Below are 18,486 nucleotides of genomic sequence, written 5' to 3'. Positions count from 1 at the left end.
CATTCTTCCAAATATCTGTCTCGGGGATCATCAGGACAAATAAATGTATACAGCGAACAATTTAAGGGGGAGGGTAAAGGAAGACAGAATTTTTATTTTTGGGTTCCTTTAAGCACACATTCTGGAACACACATATCTGGAACATTCTCAAAGAATCAAGTATTTTAGTTTTTAAGAAATATCTTTTTAAACACTAAAATATTCTACAATTTATATGAATTAACTTCTCTTTTAACGTTGTACCCAAACTGTGTTCCCATTAGTATAATCTGTAAAATTTGTGAAATTAGAAAATGTCTTGTAGTCTTAGACTACGCTGTATATTTGATGTCATGTAAAACTCCAGAGCTTGTTGTCTGTTATTTTTATTATAATGTTAAATGCAAGTGATGCAGGGATGGGTCTTACACATCATACCCTAAAGACATACATTTTACTTCCAGTCCTCAAGTTTCAAGACATCCTTTGATCATCAGGCCTGTACTGTTTACTCTACTAATTTAATTGCAATTTGTCATTTTTTGCAGACGACTTCAATGATGAAGAGGAAGTGCAGTCTTTTGGCTACAAAAGGTTTGGTAAGTGCATTGCCGTCCACAATAGAGATGTTTTCTTTATTCTTCATCATATATCAGCTTAAAAGTGTTTTAAATCAGATCTTGTAAAGGCAGGAACGCTGATTAAAAGTTATACAAGGTCATGTTCTGGCGTCTACCTCAGTTGTTTTTCTTTCTAAACATGTGTTATTATCATTAGCCCATCGGAGGGATTGTTGTAGTAAACAGGTCTGTGCTTTCTCTTTTCTTTCCTCTTACTTTTTTCTTGTTTGTATATGGTCGTGCATTTTTGAATGATTCGTTTTTATCCATGTGTACATTCACATGAAACAGAAAGAAGAAGTCATTTCTGGGAGGATCTGAATGCAAACATATGTCATGTTTCGTTCTTTTTATACTTTCAACCTGTTCAAACAGTTTTTTGACATAAAGTTCTGTGTGTATGTGAGAATACACTTTCATTGAAGATGCATGTTTGCTAAACATTTGATTCTAGATATACTGGGTTGTATTTAGCCACCAGTATTTACTGGAGGAGAGGTCTCCATACAGTAATAAATCTCATTAACTGTGTATTTTATCACCTGGAGTAGTCTTTAGAGTCAAGAAAGAGGTTTCAGGTTTTGGGTTGAGGTATTTCCAGTTTGGGCCAAATATCATTTAGGTCATCTATGTCATGCCCCCCTAAAAGAGCAATAATATGCTGTCCGATCACTGAGGCAGAGGAACGGGTTGATAAAGGCCATAAACGTAAAGAATAGATCTTAAAAGCAATCGGACCCTGGCCCATAGTTCCTTGGTAGAAGTTGGTGAATTTGTTTTACTGTTAAAACATATTGGCTTTGTTCCTAAAGAGTCTCACAGTCTACCACACATGAACATTGCTGAAATAGATACAGTATGTATATCTTAATAGATAACAGCTTCAATAATGGTTATATATGTAAAACAAATCTCTTACAGTATGCATTAAAGAGACACACTTCCTGATGTCACGTACCCTTACTGATCTATGTCCTTTGCTCAGCTTGAGGACTTTTTTGATGCATGTTCATTTGCATTGTGACTGTCAGGTGCGTGAATGGGGGAGAGGGTTATAAGAATGTGGTAGAACATATAATAACTGCTGTCTCGGTCTAGAAGCTGGTGGGTTACAGTGGTGCGTGCTCTCTCAGTAGATATATTACATCCCAAAACACCCGTTTTGCTGAGCAAGTGCAGTTTTGGATGAAAATGCATGGAAACTATTCTCGCCCCTTCTCTCTGTGGTATAACCAAATAATCCAAGCTGTCTGTTTGGATTTGTCATGCACATTTGGTTTTTAACACAATTTCGCTATTAAGTTCATTATTTTTCCCTTCAATCAAAATATCAGGGCTAGATATTTGGCAAAAGAGGCTTTTATCCTTCAGCGGAATGAAAGGGATTATGGGTACCACCTCAAAATCAGTTTTCAAGGTTGTCAATGGCACTAGGATAAAGGAATGGAGGGGAAATGGACATTTTAGGATATTGTGTGCACACTTCTGATGTTTCTGATGTATCGGAAAAGTTATGCTCATGTTGATAAAAATTACATTTGATAAATAATTGGGATTTTATCTACTAATTTACATAAATTAAAATATCATGCACAGTGTATTTCACAATGATGTCATAAAAAAAATGTTTGGTTACCCAAAGAAACAATTTACTTAAAGATTTGTATAGGAGCCATTTCATGCCATTGAACGCTCTACTACAAAGAACCTTTTGTGAAACAGAAAGAAAGTTTCATGGCCTGTTAAATGTCCATTCAGCCGAAAATGGTTCTTCTATTGCAGGGGTCTCCAAACTGAGGTTGGTGCTCCCGTGGTGAATGAATTGCAGGGGGTTTGTGATTTGGTACACTTTGTCTACCAGTGTATATACAAGTTATTTCCATTCTTCGGTAAAAAGTCCTATTGGAAATAAATGTTACAGGTTTAATAATATTACTAAATATGTAAAATACCGCTGATAGAAACTTTATAAGGTAAAAGAATACATGTTTTTAAAGGTAAACATAAAGGTGCTATTCATTTATTGAAAAATGTACTTAAAATCTCAGGGCATACTTTCATCTGCATTATAAATCTGTTTAATAAAAGTCTTATTTTCAATGTAGACATAAAAACAGTTGACATCCCTAATTCTAACTGTAAAAGCAGTTTTTTTACTTCTTACAGTGAAATCTGATGATGTAAACGGTACAATGCAGATGATCTGTGGCCTTGTTCTTGATGTTTACATGTCCTGTTGTGGATAATATGCATTTGCTGTAATATATGTCTGAACGAGTGAGGGATTTTCTTTTGGCTCAAGTTTGTTATTATGTTTTCAGAGCACTTGCTCAATGCACCCCCCGAGGTCTTCATGCTATTGTTCAGCATTAAAGTATGACATGCTTGTGTTTCCAATATACGTGCATAGACGAATTATGAAGGGGGATGGAAAAATATATTTTTTTCTGTCCTCTGGCTCACTGGGTCTGTGGGTTAAGCTGTCAGGGGGTCTGTAGGATTTAATACTTAACTCCACCCTGTAACCAGTCCTGGGATAATGGCACACGGTTTTCTCCTACGAAAGACATGATATTTTCCTCTCATACGATTCAATCCCACGCAAAATAATGAACAGTTCCCGGTAGGAGATTCATGGCATGTACCATAAGGACTCTGGAGAGGGCAATAGAATGGAACGGCCTGGGTCAACACTGGGTCAGACCAGAGGAATTTGATTCTCCCAAAACCACTCTGCTGAACATCAGAGCGTGACCCTTTGGAAAGAGAAAACAACATCTGACCTGGCCGTGCTCAGAACAATTCTTACGATTCAGTTTACACAGTTACAAGATGCTTGAAGATGCGCAAAGCTTGCTTGTTTATGTTAAATTGTCCTGTTATTGAAGCCCATAGACTCTTGACTACATTCACGTTGAACTCACGGATGACAGGAAGCAGATCGGTAGTGGTGGTCTTCTTGCATAAACTAAAAACCCAAACAAAGCTTCGTCTCCCCATTCTTGACAAATGGATATAAATTCAGCTTCTAAAAAAGACCAGCTGTTGATCTTTCTCTTGCGTGAGGGAAACAGCGAGACTTCCGTCAAGACAGCTTCCATCCAACCATTTCTCCAGAAGGTCTTCGGGGATGTTCATACCCATAAACGACACCCCTGTAACAAGCTTTCACATGATAGGGTGTCACACCTAAATGATGGATGGATCCAGTGCCTTTCCTGCACCACAGGGTCTGGCAGTCTTTCAATAACAACACATGTCATTAATGGAGACCAACTCTTTTCTTTTGGCATTACCAATAAAAGACAGACTCGAGTGCTGCAGTGTGTCTGATATATTAATGAAAGTCTTTTGGCCCGCGTGTCGGCCAAAATCAACTCTGCGCTTCCTGACCTGAAAAAATGTGTGAGTGAAGGAACGATGTGTATTTTTCTTTGCTCGACTCTTGTGTCGGAGTACTACATACTGGCAGTCCTGTCTGCAGATGTGGCCAAGACGGAGGCACAGCGCCTTTGTCTCTAAGACTTTGATTACTTTGGCTGTCAAGGGGACCGCCGCACGGTATTTTTCGTGATCTTGTTTCATTTGAGACTTTTTTAGATTTGATTTTACCCTGATAAGGTATGCAGTACATTATAATGAGTTTGCGATCGTTCGCCCGTGCAGTGTGTGGTGTTTCTGCTCTTAAAGGGACAGTTCACCCAACCATGAAGTTCTGTCAACATTTACTCACACTTTTGCCATTTCAAACCCATATGATTTATTCTTCTGCAGAACACAAAAGAGGGTATTTTGAAGAATGTTGGTAACAGCAAACCGTTGGTGCCCATTGTCTTGCATTGGTTTTGTGTCCATACAATAGAAGTCCATGGGGACCAACGTTTTTTGGCCAGCAACATTCTTGAAAATATATTTTTTTGTGTTCTGCAGATGAAGACACTCATACAGGTTTGACCAGATGAGTGAGTAAATGATCAACGAATTTTAATGTCTGGGTGAACTGCCCCCCTGTCAGATGCTTGTCAACGGTTAAACATCACCCACTTAGGATTTAATGAACTCCTCTTTGTAGTAATGTTAACCGAAAGAGGGGCATTATTTTCTGAGACAGTTGACATTTAGACAGGAATTACTACCCCGCTATTATTCTTCATGGGACATCTAGCTAAATTTGACATGGTTGTAGTGAAAATCAATTTCTTTTTCCAATTTCTTTTTTATTCACACTTCATCTTGTCAACTTAGGGGTGAAGTGGCACAGTTTTCGCACCGTTCGCCACACTTTGTTCTGTACGTGTCAAGCAAATCTGGCAGTGAGACTTATTAAAGAGCTCAGTGGTTTTATTGGCTGCGTAAAGTGATGAAGTTTGCGAGTGCTTTCGGGTGACTCTGGCTCATGTCAGGATAAGCTTTGTTGCTGCGGTAACGGACGGCCTTCCACTGTAATAGCCTCTGATCGCTGAGTCAGGATCCAGGTCTTGTGGTGGGCCACCCACCAGCATGAACCTTTCCTGCTCGACCCCACCTCCCCCAACCCACATTCCCTCCTCTGCTGGATCATTCTCTAAACATTAAAGAGATTGAGAACAGAGGGAAAGTTTTTCATAATTTGATGTATTTTTTAATGGTTTGGATGCCAGAATTGTTGACCTATTCCGAATTGTTTCAGGCCATATTTATTTTCGTAAACTAAAACTAAGATAAAAATTAAATTAAATTAAAAGAATTAAAAAAATAATCAACTAAAAAGAAACGAAACTAACGACAGTTGTTTAATAACTAACTAAAATAAAATTATAATTATCAAAAATAAATAATTGTTTTCATATTTAACGAGGTCTTTTCCAATTGTGGCTAAATCTGGCTTGACTGTAGCAGAGCCCTTTTTGGGACTTTTGTCGAGTTTTCGTCTGAAACTGGTAAAACAAATGTATTGTATTGGTGCAAGATAAGATTTGTGGGGTTGATATAAGGGGGAAAAATCCGACAAACCTGAAAGTACATTTGCAATCGAATCACCGCGTTCAAAAACTTAATGATAAAAGATTTGGAAAGGAGGAGCAATAAAAATGGTGATGCTAATGACGTTGCTAGCAGCTAGCAGTTCCGGTGTGAGAAGCAGACTCTGTCATCGTGCTTTCCAAGATCCGAGGTCTCGTCATCAACTTTGAATAAAACGAAAATATATAAAAACTAAATAGAAAATAGTTTACATAATAAAAACTAAATAAAAACTAAAAATTCAAGAATAAACTTTGTATCAAATTTGAAAACGATATTAAAATAAAAACAAATTTTAAAATACAGAACTAAAATAACCCTGGTCCAGGCTCATTGTTTATTGCTGTAATTTACTGTATTCGAGAGTTTCTTTTGACATGAAGCATGTTTGTTGGCAAGTGCTTGGACAAAATGAGACCATGCCAATAAAGTTTAAAAAATGTCGCTTTATTGGTTTGTACACAGCAAACAAGCTCAATGCAGAAACATTCAGCCGACATCAGAATCATCTTGTAAACCAGCATATGACTTTGCTCTGTGGTCATCTGTTTAACGCTCAGATATTTATTTTTGATTGAAGCAGCATGTTCATAACAATTCAATTATCATGCAAGCGGGTGTCTCCAAGGGTGAGGTCTTACATTTATAAGACTTTATTCCAAACCCTAAAAATAATCTGCAGTCGCTCAGAGGGTCCTTTTCTCCCTCGTGAAAGTTCGGGGCCAGATTCCAGAACATTACAGCGTTTTGAATGAGTGGGCTGTTTTGATTCTCCATGGATACATCTAGATGACATCACATTGCTGTCAAGAGCAATGAGCCGTACTGAAAATCAGTGCAGGCAACTGAACATTTGTGGGCGGTGTTCTTTTCATGAGCCCCAGTGCTGTTCTCTCCTCTCACTTCCTTATAAAACCACAACCATAAAAGATTGAAAGTAATACTTTCTTATTTCGTAATATGATTTCTATAAAGTGAGGTCATTAGTGTTAGTAGTCCCACAAGACTTTCTTTAAAGTCCATTGTGTTAAGCTTCAACTCAAACTTGTACATACTGCATACATGCATGAAATGTAATGGTGTTTGCTTCTCAATTATGATCTGATTACATTTCTGTGAAATGGCCTCTCTTAAATGAGATTTTTTTTGGGGGCGGGGCTTGATTTCATCCTTTGGGAATTGATTGGATCATTGAAAGTTAAAAGCCTGGTTATTGGACATTTAATATAGTCCCACCCTTGGGCCGAGACAGAATGTTCTCCATTAAAATAATATTAAGAAAAGATACTTTGCATACTTTGCATTAGGTGTGTAACTATGGCATGTAGGAATTGTCCAGCTCTAGTTGAAGATACAATTTTCCTCAATGTAAAGGAAAATTGTTTTGGAAACAGCCCAGAACAATCTAATGATTCAGATGCTTTGAATGAATAAGTGCTCTGGTAGAGTTAGACTTTAGTTGGTCTAGATCACGTCTGATAATAATGGCATGTGTGCTGGTATAATCTTTCCAGTGTTGAGTGGCATGTTTTTGTGCTTCAATTGAAACACGATTATAAAATGTTTGTTTTGAAACATGAGTGTGAATGGAGCAAAGACATTACCTCAGCATTCGTTTTCAAAGGATACGCATTACAAAACCAACAACGGTGCATTCATTACAAGGATGGTACATAACAACAAAATAAACCATTTTTGCGAGCGTGTCTATGACGTTATTGTAAACGGCTAGATTGTAACCTACAGACATGCAGGTTATTCAGTCAATTCCGTCTTTCCACCATGTAGGCGAAAGAGACTACAAAGGTAGTATCTCTGTATTTACTATCCCGCTAAAATAAGTGAATGACTTTGCAGTCATACAATGTTACATATTAAAATAAACATTTGTTCTTCAACTCAAAATGTTTTCACTCTTACCAAAGAGCTGCTTTGCATTTGTATTGTGCAAAATCTGTTGCGTTTTGAACCCAACTAGCTTAGCAAGTCTTTCTTGGTAAACCAATTTCATGTAAAGATCCAGAAGTATTTGCCGGTATGAACTGGTATTTCCAGCAGGAATTGTTTGCTGGATTAAGAACAAGGTGAGCTTGTGTGGCTTTACTCAGACTGTTGGCAGAAAAACATGCAGAACTCTGCATATATCAAACTTTCAAGGCCAATAATGTCTCGCTGCTGTGTTTTCATGGAATTTTATTTTGACTTGCATGAGTCATTAAGCATATTTTCTGACGAAAGTATAAAGACAGATGTTAGATAGGAAAATGCAAATGGATGTGTCCTACCTTTAATTCATTTGAACTTTTTAAACAGTTTAAAAAACCTTCAAACCATTTATAAGATTGCAGGAGAATAATACTAAATACATCATTTCAATGCATAACCATTTCAATTGTGCAATAAAGCGCAGGATGTCATTACCCAGAGGCTCTGGATGTGGATTTTGATTTCCTGTTGCCGATTCTTACTGGGATCTGAATGTCTGTCTGGCTGAGAATTATCTTTGTTTTTGTCTCCGCACAATTTCCATAGATCTTTTTTATGGTTTCCCCTTTAGGTTGTGCTATATTTTACAGTACATTTCTACAGTAATATAATACAGATGACTACATGGCCGTGTACACAATCATAACCGTATATATTAGGATGCAAACAGATGAACGTCTCTTGTTTTTGCCAATGTTTTTACTCTAAGCAGCGACTACCATGGAGATGTCATATTGGAGGACAAGAGCTTTAGCAATTTTTTTGTTTTGTGCAGTTGCTTTTAACAATTCGTGGCTGTATGTCATCTCATTCCTTCAGAGTCTCACAGGATTTCGAAGACTGCGCATGGTCTTGATCACATAAGGAAATAATTGGAGTTATTCACGTGTCCCAGTGACTGTGCCAATGTCTTAGTAAGGAGTTTATTGCCTCTCTCTGAACTACAGAGATGATTTATTCCTATTTCTGCCTTCTCGGTTTTTGATGTCATAAATGACTTTAGGAACAAACACTACAAAGGTGTTCCTTAATGCTGAAGTGTGTTATTTTTTTGTTAATATACTTTTTTCTGTTTCTTCTGTATGCAGAGACAACTAAACGTTAAGGTTGATTTTTCCTAAATCTTATAATTGTCTGTCTGAAAAGATGTTGAAGGTGAAGCTGAACACTTTAACTTCAAAATACTTTCCTTTGATTTGCTTTGTAAAATAACTTGTGTCTGTTATTTATATGGAGTCATGATTTTCCGAAGTGTACAGTACAGGATTTGTTTTTGTTTTAGATTTGAGCTCATGGAACTCAATGAAATGTTTTACGTCCATGGATTGTGCTGTTATTATTGGCCTCAGATAAACTAGGATAGGAAGTCATTTTTAAGTTCACCTCCCTCAAATGCGCAGATTTTACTTCCTATACGATGGCTGTGTTTTATAAATTAGGCTTAAGTAAGTAATACAAAGGATCCTTTGACTAAAGGATTCCTTGCATGCAAATTGTAAACCGAGCTGACACGTTAGATGTTTGTTCTTCAGTGTATGGCATGAAGGGATGATGTATCAAATGTTCTCCTGCATCCTTGAATTTTTTTCTGTCTTTAATAAGCACCAGATGTTTGGGGTTGTTGTCCCTGTTTAAAGTGTTATAAACCTGTTTGCCGTCTAAAAAAAGCTTGCATGCTAGCGGTGTGGAGCAATACAGTTCAGAGGTTTACTAACATAATGGTGTAGTAATTTGTCTCTGTGGTTTTAACCTCTTTTTTTGAGGGTTTACTTGTTAACATTCCAGAGAAGGGGGCTTTTAATGAGGAGTGCTGGGGGTATGATGATTGGATCCAGAGTTGCGCACCAGATACACGAAATGTACCAGCTAGAAGTTCTTAATAGACTTGCATGTAAATGGCGTATTATTTGAGACTTGTTTAATCCATGTAACCAGATGTTCTCAATTCTCACATGGAGATGGAGAAAGCAACTATTTATGAACATAATAAAGCTTGTTGTTTTCTTATAACAAAATAACCTGAAATGCTATAAATGTTATTTTATGTTACTTTCTATTTATTCATTACATCACTGACACTTTTATGATGGGTTTAAATTTTCAAACAGATGAAGGTTAAAGAATGACCATGGTTTAACCAGATGTACATTTTAACATGGTCATCAGCCAATTTATGTCGTCAGATACTTTGCGATAGTAAATTTGCAATATTTCCCGAAAGAATGGCCAATAATAAAGACAGAAAAACAGTAAAATCTAATGATCAATAACTAGGTAATTGTATGTTTAATTTCATATACTTATTTATTTTAACAAAAAAACTTACACTAAAGTTAAAAAGCTTCATTAAATTTTTAAGTTAAATCAAATTAACTTTATGAGTCAATTAAACTTAAATTATATTGAACTGACTTAACAAATCGAGTTGTATTGTACAACTCGTTTTTTTAAGTCAAATCAATATAATAAAGTTAAATTGACACACAAAGCAAATTTTATTTAAATAAAACAATTGATGGCAGCTGAAATTGGTGAATTACTTTTACAGTGTATCTTTTACTAACGTTCACATCATTATAGAGGACTAAACACAAGTTATCAGTCACTTAACTTTGAACTCAATTGCCCAGTTAAATGCTTAGCATGAAGGTAATGACAACAGTATGGGAACAAGTATTTATTTAATAGTAACTGTACACATAACACTAAATCATTTTAAAGTTTCGAGAAGAAGTGTGACTACAGGCCTATAATTGTAAAATGCATTCAAATGTAACAATTTATCGTTTAATGAAATGAAATGAGTTCAAAGTAAATAAGTCAATCCTTAAAAAGCACCATTGCTGAGCAGTTTTTCTATAAAATCATCCTAGGGGCTAGAACAGTTCCCCTAATTGATGAATCACCTTTATATGTTTATATGTTACTTCCAGTGCCACACAAACAGCAACTCAAACATAGGCGGAAAACTGCCTTTTTGTTGCCATGGAAATTTCCATCACAAGCGTTTTGTTGAGTTGGGCTGGTTCGAGTGGCTCAGGTACAGAGAAAAAAAGAGGAGAGAAGTACAGGAATTTTTCTTTGAGCGACTTCCTGAGTCCAAATGAAACGCAGCTGTTGCACAGCCATGGATGCGGATGTCAGCTTTTCTCTCTTACCCCACCTCTGCCACAGTTTAACAATCCCACCTCACACAGTCAAAACAGCATCTTCACCATCTTTCCTTACTCAACTTTACACAATCTTTAGCGCTCAGAATTTCTGTGTTCTGTAGATGTTATTTCTCATCTTTAATGTGTGGTATGTAGGCTACAGAATGTTTGGACTGTTGACTCTGTTCAGGTATTCGACTAGTTATTTTCTCATTGGGAATTTCCTGGATCCGAAACAGTCGTCGCAGGCCTGTTGAAACTGTTGTTGCTGGAAACTGTGGCCCCTTTCCAGACCTTCCAATACTTCAGGTCCCCAATTCACTTTTCACTTCAGATTTTTGTGTGCATGCTGACTGAAAACATTAAACGAATTTTTTTTGGATGTGGGTTGGAATTTTTAGGATGTCATGGCCTGAGATGGAGATGGCCTTAGTTCATTTGAAATGAATGGCCCCAAAATGTGTTGTTTTAGAACGAAACAAGTCCTGCCTTGAAATTCCACCTACCCCTGAAAGAGCACATCTGTACTTCCCTGAAATCAGCTTTTCCCTCTTGATTTGAAAACACATGTTGGGGAGTTGGCAAAATCTGTGTAGTTAAAGGCAGTTTAGCTTCAATGTTGAGAACATTTGGCCCATTTCTAGTTAAACAATTCACATTAGGCAGATGAAAAAAGCTATGTCGATGTGACGCAGTCATTGTTTGCTTTTTCCTCTCTCTTCAGCACAACTTAGTGACCCATAGCCAGAGGTGCGCTTCTTCGCATGCTTTGGTTTGGTTATAGTTGAGTAAGGTTGGGTGGGGGCCGATTGGAGCCCTCTCTCGATACATTCTCAACATCCGGGACCGTAGCTCCTGAGGGTCTTTCGAGGCGTTCTGCCTTGATGTTTACACAGATGTTGGGGGTAAGGACAAGCGGCCCTGCGACCTGCCCACCCCCCAACTCTCTCCTGGGGCTTTCATTTCGGCCTGACCTGGATGCCACGGCTGTCACTGCGGCCATCTGCTGATAAAACCCACATTCTGATAACATGGGTGGGGGGAGTGAAACGAGGATGTGAGCCCCGTTGTGGAATGTCTGGACTTTTCCTGAAGTTGTTTGGATGTTTATTTGCTAAGGCTCTTGTCTGCGTCGATTTCGGCACAGCAGGGGTCCTCTTAAAGGTTTTCTACAGGATTAGCTACAAACATGTGGTGTGTTGCATACATGATGTTTTGTTGCCAATACAATTTTCATTCTGTACATCCCACTGGTTCGAAGTGTGACGTTGTAAGTGATTCTCTATAGATTTAAAGGGTAAATAATTTGATGCAATAGACAGACTAACACGTTCAGGACAAACATCACATATGGTCGTCGCTCACCGCGGTAATCTCTGATGGTGTAGTTTCAGCTTGGCTTGTGAAAACAAGCAGAGGAGCAGATATTCTGAGGAAAACACTTCCTCACGTGCTGAGAGATCTCTTGAGCTGCTTTGCGTGAAATCACTGAAATATTTGTTTGTCCGCTGGAATTTTGTTTTTGTTTCTAAGAATTTTCCTTCAGGTGTTGTTTAAGATGTTTGTAATCGTAGCAGTTCGTTATCAGCATTAAAAAGACTATTACTATACTATTACTATTCATTTCAAATAGAAGCAAATATGCTAATGCTAAATGTGCCCATATTAGTAGGAACCTCTTGGTGTTAAAATTAAGTGATCTGAAGGTGAACACTTTTATATAGTGCTTATATAATGAAAGTATCTGCCTAAAAAAGAGATTCGGAACAAGGATAGACTAAATTGTGATAGTTTTTATTCAAAGTACATTTTGACAGTAATGTGGTTAACCCCTGTCGTTGTTTAGGTATGATGAGTCGTTTTAGAAATTAAACCGGAAACTGATATCCCGACTTATGTCAACATCAGAAGCTTACGCGGACTATAAGTCCATTATAGCTTTATAATGAGAATTGGTTGATTTGATATAATAACGAATCATTTTCCTATTTTCATTATTTCTTATTTCATTATTTTGAAAAATGTTATATTTCTTTCTGTTGCAGGTATCCAGGAGGGAAATGAATGCACTAAGTGTAAAAATGACTGGGCCCTGAGGGTGGCTATTGCTCTTCTGTATGTGCTTTGTGCACTTCTCACCATAGCTGTGGCTGTACTCGGCTACAAAGGTAAGAAGTTTTTCATTGTCTTTGAATGTTCTCATTCATATCTGAGTTATGACATGGATACTGGAGCATTATATTGATCTTTTCCTAAACCAAGCGGGCTCCCAATGGCAGCAGCATTTTGTGGCATCATAGGCCTGGTGCAACTTAACTATGCTGCCTACAGATACTAAGGAAGCAATGCAAGTATCATCACCCAAAATGCATTGACGTGCACAAATTGTCTATGACCATCCTTTATAATGCTATGCTTATTGATGTTTTGCTCTGTTAGCTTAGCAACATGTCAATGTCAAACTGTATGGTATCTGTGTATTCAAATAAAAAGTGCTCAGATTGGTCACTAATGAGAATCTATGATGGTTGAGATGTCTACTTCTGTATGTAGGTAGTGAGGCAGCACACGGCAAAGCTCGTATGTATGGATTTTTAGCCTTCATTTCATAATGAAGACATTCCTGTTGTCTGTTGTTTAGACCAAAATCCTGGAACGCTTTTCATCTAGGTTCATTGGGTCTGTCATTTTCATGATTTCTACCTCTCCCTGTTCAACCGTGGTTCACTTTACTTCTCCTCTTAACTTATGGCAACTGTATTGAACAACAGAAACAGGATTGTTTCCTAATATTATCAACATGACTATTACACTCACATGTGTTTTCTCTATTAGCTGGAAAAGCCAACAGCACAAACATTCCTGTGTGAAACAGCTTATTGTGTCTATTGCCAAAAAGCAGGATAAGATGATCCGGTACTATCTATTCCAAATGGGTGAATTGATCTCGGCTGTATTTTATTTTGAAAGTAATTTAGGTAAAAGCTGAGGTTGCCTTACGATAATATTAAGTTTTTTCGTATGCGGTATTGTGTTATCCGATTGTTATTCTGTCATCAGAACGTCTACCTACATCTGTCCTTGACAACATCTTATTTATCTTTGAATTACCTTTATCTGAGTTCAGTTGTATTGTCCAGATAAAGTCCTTGATGTACATCAAATCCACATGTCCCATGTGCTTCTCTATAGTCTAATGCCATCCAGATGAGCAGGACATGTAAAGAGCGAGTCTCCCAGCCATCCCACTCCAGAAGCGGTTTAATGCTTTAGCAGCAATTTGTTGTCCCTGAAACCACAGGTTGATTGACAGGAACTTTGTGGCATTCTGAATAAAGTTCATGTTTCCTTTGTTGGCAGGGTCAGAAGATACATTTGCTAAAGTTTGTCTAAATGATACACTAAACAACGTCTTATTGACATCAGTTTATAATTGCATTGTCATATTAACTCCAGTGAGTGTGCAGGTGGTCTCTGATGCACATTCAGGGTTTCGTCCCTTTTGGAAAATTTCTGTCACATTGAGGCCAAGAAAACGTTCCTGCTAAACTATTAAAAAACAACATGAATTATTCAGAAAAACAATGCTCTCTACTCAAGGAAATAAATAAAAGTTTGGGGGGGGGGGTTAGAGGAAAGATTTGCAGTGTTGACCTCCCGCTGACAGTCCCCCAGTGTGAAAGTGACCAACAAGCCTTTGAAATAGACCTCCATGTTTAGTTTCTCCCCTGCAGCATGTATTTATTTTGTGTTTGGTTACACAAGCGCAGTGAGGAATGCTATCACCCAACATCTTTGATGTGTTTTTGTTCACTGGCAGTGAATAGCAAACTGCTGCATGTCTGAATGAAACGCGAGTGTAAAAACAATACACTGGAGAGTAAAGATGATGACTTTATATTTCATTCATGTTTGACCACCAGTTGAGAAATTCAGTGAAATAATGTATTCCCTGACTTCACTGCTATATCAGAAATACCCATAATACTACGTTTTGACTGTTCTGTTGAAAAAGACAATTTGATCGTTGGTGTTTTACAGTAATCAGATACTTATAACTAAGAGAATTTGCCCAAATGCAAAGTTAAGGTGCCCTCTAGTGGTGCATGTAAGCAGAACTTTTAGAATTAAAATGATAATTCCCCCAAAAAAACAATTAAATTCTGTCATCATTTATGTTTTTCAATACACTATATTTTGTGGAACAAGATATTTTGAGAAAGTGTGTTTTTTGTGTCCATGTGAATGGAAGTACATGGGGTCAATTTTGTTCTACAAAATATCTTATTTTGTGTACTGCAGAAAAAAAGAAGTCATGCAGGTTTGGAGAAGCATGAGGTTAAGGGAATGATGATGAATTGTATTCAATTTGGATTAACTACACCTTTAAGAGTATCGTAAGCATTCACACTTACATCAATGTCTAAGAACATCGTGTTAGCATGTAAAAACAGTCCCACGCTAGTAATGATTTTGGATATTCACATTTTATCCCTTAATCATCTTGTAATTGCTCAAACTGAGCTTCGTTATTGTACGAATCATGGATGAGACGAAGAATCTGTCTTGAGCTATAGTGGTGCCAGCAAGACTCGGTAGACACTCATATAGAGACCTTTAAGGATTCATTCCAGATTCCAGAGGAAATGAAGGGTCGTCATTTCCTGCATGACTGTGTGTGGAATGTGTGTGTTATTAAACATGTACATTAAACAGGTTAACAATGTTAAGTCATGGTTATGGCCCAAATTTAACAGGAATTTATGTATTTGTATCATCTCCTACCACAATAGAGGATCAGTGTTACTGTGCAAATCTACATCCAGATAACTCAAAAGACATATATTAAATATATTGACTCATTTTATCACAATGTTTAAATGATCTTTGTGGAATTCCACAGAAATTCCTCAAAATTGTATAAAAGATTCCACTAGAGCTCATTCATTGTATTATAGTATATAGTATATATATTATTTCTCTGTTTTGATCTGATTTATTGTATACCAGATGAATCGAAGTCTGACTAGCATTCTGTAATTTGTCCCACAGTAGTCCAAAGGATGGATAATGTAACAGAGGGAATGGAAAACAACGGTGGGAAAATCATGGCTGTAGAGACAGATCTTAAGAAACTCGGTGAGTTTTCCTGTGGAAAAGTGCCTGCCAGAAAACATCGATTCATTTTACTTATTGAAATCTAAATTTAATGTGCAGATGATCAAGCTGGAGCAAAGTCCGAGAATGCCACCAGCGAGCTCCTCTTATTCAAAAACGAAATTCAGACCTTGCAGAATCAGCTCAATGACGTCGCCCTGAGGTCTTCCAGCAACAGAGCTGCTCTGGATGACCTCCGGCTAGTCGGCGAGGACGTGCAGAACGGACACCTGTCGCTGCGAGATCTGCTGGAGAGCAACGCCAACGTCATCAGCAAAGTAAACCGCACCTTAAACACATACAGCGGCCGGATCAATGGACTAAAGGAGGACACCGTACAGCTTCAGACGGAGCTTCAAACACAAAGCAGCAAACAGAGTCAAAACACCCACAGCGTCAGCTCTCTGAACTTCACCCAAACCCAGCAGAGAAACCTCATCAGCTCCCTCCAGAGGTCAGTGGAGGACACGAGTCAAGCCGTCCAGAAGCTGAAGAATGATTATCAGAGCCTTCAGCAGGTGGCCAGGCAGACCAAAGCAGACGCAGACTGGCTGAGAGAGAAAGTGCAGAACCTTCAAGCTTTAGCTACTAATAATTCAGCACTCACTCGCTCCAACAGTGACACTCTGGAGGACGTGACCGCTCAGTTAAACTCGCTCTCGGAGCAGGTGCAAAACGCATCAACCATCACTGACGGCCATGACCAAAGCCTCCGCGAGCTCATGGATCAACAGCGAGATCACGACAACACCACTTCGATGAAGTTCGACGCGCTAGAGGCACGTCTCGACCGCAACGATGGGGAAATGGATCGCATAACAGGGAATGTTAGCTTTTCCACACAGCTGCTAGGGGCGATCAGCATTGATCTCAATGGACTGCGCACCTGCGCCGAGACGGTGACTCGACATTCTGACCTGCTGCTGGGGTTGAACAACAGTTTGGCTGAAACAAGGTCGGAGAGCACGGAGCTCAAAGCCCAGCAGGAAGAACTTGTAGGCAGGCTTGACAAAGAGGTCAGCAGCCTCTCCATAGTCATGGAGGAAATGAAACTGGTCGACAGCAAACACTCGCAAATCATTACAAACTTCACTATTCTTCAGGGTAAGATCGTGGGACGAGCACTATTTTGACACAAATTAAAATCTTAAAGGGTAGTTCTCACAAAAATACAAATGAATTCATCCTCATGTTCAAATCCGGTATGTGACTGGAGATATTTTGTGACATTTAAAAGAAATGTGATTTTATGTTTGTTACCAACATTCTTCAAAATATTTTCATTTGTGTTCTGCAGAAGAAAGAAAGTCATACAGGTTTGAAATGACATGAGGTTGAATAATTAATGAAAGGATTTTCATTTTTAGGTGAACTATCCCTTCAATGTTTTGTTATCTATGATAGAAAAATGGTTGTAATAATTCTAATTATTATAATCAAATTATTACATTATTATATTTTATCTAATATTTATATTTACATTTTATATATTATGATTAAAGTGATATGCTAAAATATTCAAATATATGACATAATATATTTTATTATTTGTATATTTGAATGTACTATTTATACTTTTTGTTTATAATAATTCTCATATGATATTTGATAAAATCATATTAATACTATAAAAATATTATAGTTTTATCAATATAATATTTTCATACATATTATTATTATTTATTTATATTAATATGGTTCAAACAGCCTTATTAGTATTACACATTTTCATTTTCAATTTATTCTTATGTATCTGGGATATGTAATAGCAAAAATATATTTAAAAAACATGATTGTCTTTATAATTTGCAACCAAAACAAGGTGGTTAGATCACATGTGCTGCGATAATTTTTTATGTATTTATTTCTAGAATTAATTTCATTTTTATTGTCAATTATATATTTATTTATTTATTTCAGGCCCTCCTGGTCCAAGAGGATCTCGGGGAGACAAAGGGTCACAAGGGCCTGCAGGCAAACCTGGGCAGAAAGGTGAAATTGGTGAAAAGGGAGCACCTGGTGTCGCTGGCCCTAAGGGAGAGAGGGGTCCAGCAGGTCCTTCAGGTGTGACAGGGTTCAAAGGTCTACCCGGATCAAGAGGAAGCCCTGGACCAAAGGGCTCACGAGGTTCAGGTGGTAGGGCGGGGCCTCCTGGAGAGAAAGGTGACCCTGGTATACCTGGTCTTCCCGGAAGAGATGGCCAGACGGGTCCACAGGGGCCACAAGGACCCTTGGGACTCAGAGGGCCGCCAGGGCCGAACGGACCGGAAGGACCTATTGGCCCTGCTGGCCCTGCTGGCCCTGTTGGTCCACATGGACCACCTGGATTACCAGGACTTCCTGCACCGTTAGTTGTGCCACATTTAGATCCACAAGGCTTTGTTAATCGCCAGGTCGCTCTTCCCACGAGTGCTCCAGGTACAAACTTATTTCTCACTAAATAGAGCATAGAGTAAATAATTAATGTATAGTTATATGAATGTGTGATTTTATGATAAAGTATATTAAGTACATCTAAAAAATGTAGTTGTGGATTTGTATGTCAATAAATGATCCATGCGATACTGAGTTAGGGGTAACTTGAGCATAAT

At 37.9% G+C, this 18,486-nt stretch overlaps 1 protein-coding gene across 1 annotated transcript in view; it reads left to right on the top strand.

Moving 5' to 3' along the window:
* Positions 1–18,486, top strand: part of colec12 (collectin sub-family member 12) — a 38,084-nt gene that overhangs the window by 4,160 nt on the left and 15,438 nt on the right. Inside the window, exons 2-6 of the mRNA XM_056743203.1 lie at positions 528–578; positions 12,784–12,906; positions 15,791–15,877; positions 15,956–16,999; positions 17,816–18,313. Of these exons, the coding sequence (XP_056599181.1) occupies positions 528–578; positions 12,784–12,906; positions 15,791–15,877; positions 15,956–16,999; positions 17,816–18,313 (1,803 nt within the window). The remainder of the gene's footprint in view (positions 1–527; positions 579–12,783; positions 12,907–15,790; positions 15,878–15,955; positions 17,000–17,815; positions 18,314–18,486) is intronic.

This window comes from Triplophysa dalaica, chromosome 3 (assembly GCF_015846415.1).
Source record: "Triplophysa dalaica isolate WHDGS20190420 chromosome 3, ASM1584641v1, whole genome shotgun sequence".
Classification (NCBI taxonomy): domain Eukaryota; kingdom Metazoa; phylum Chordata; class Actinopteri; order Cypriniformes; family Nemacheilidae; genus Triplophysa; species Triplophysa dalaica.
The sequence above is the reverse complement of the archived record's forward strand: the minus strand, read 5'-3'. Positions and strand labels throughout refer to the sequence as shown.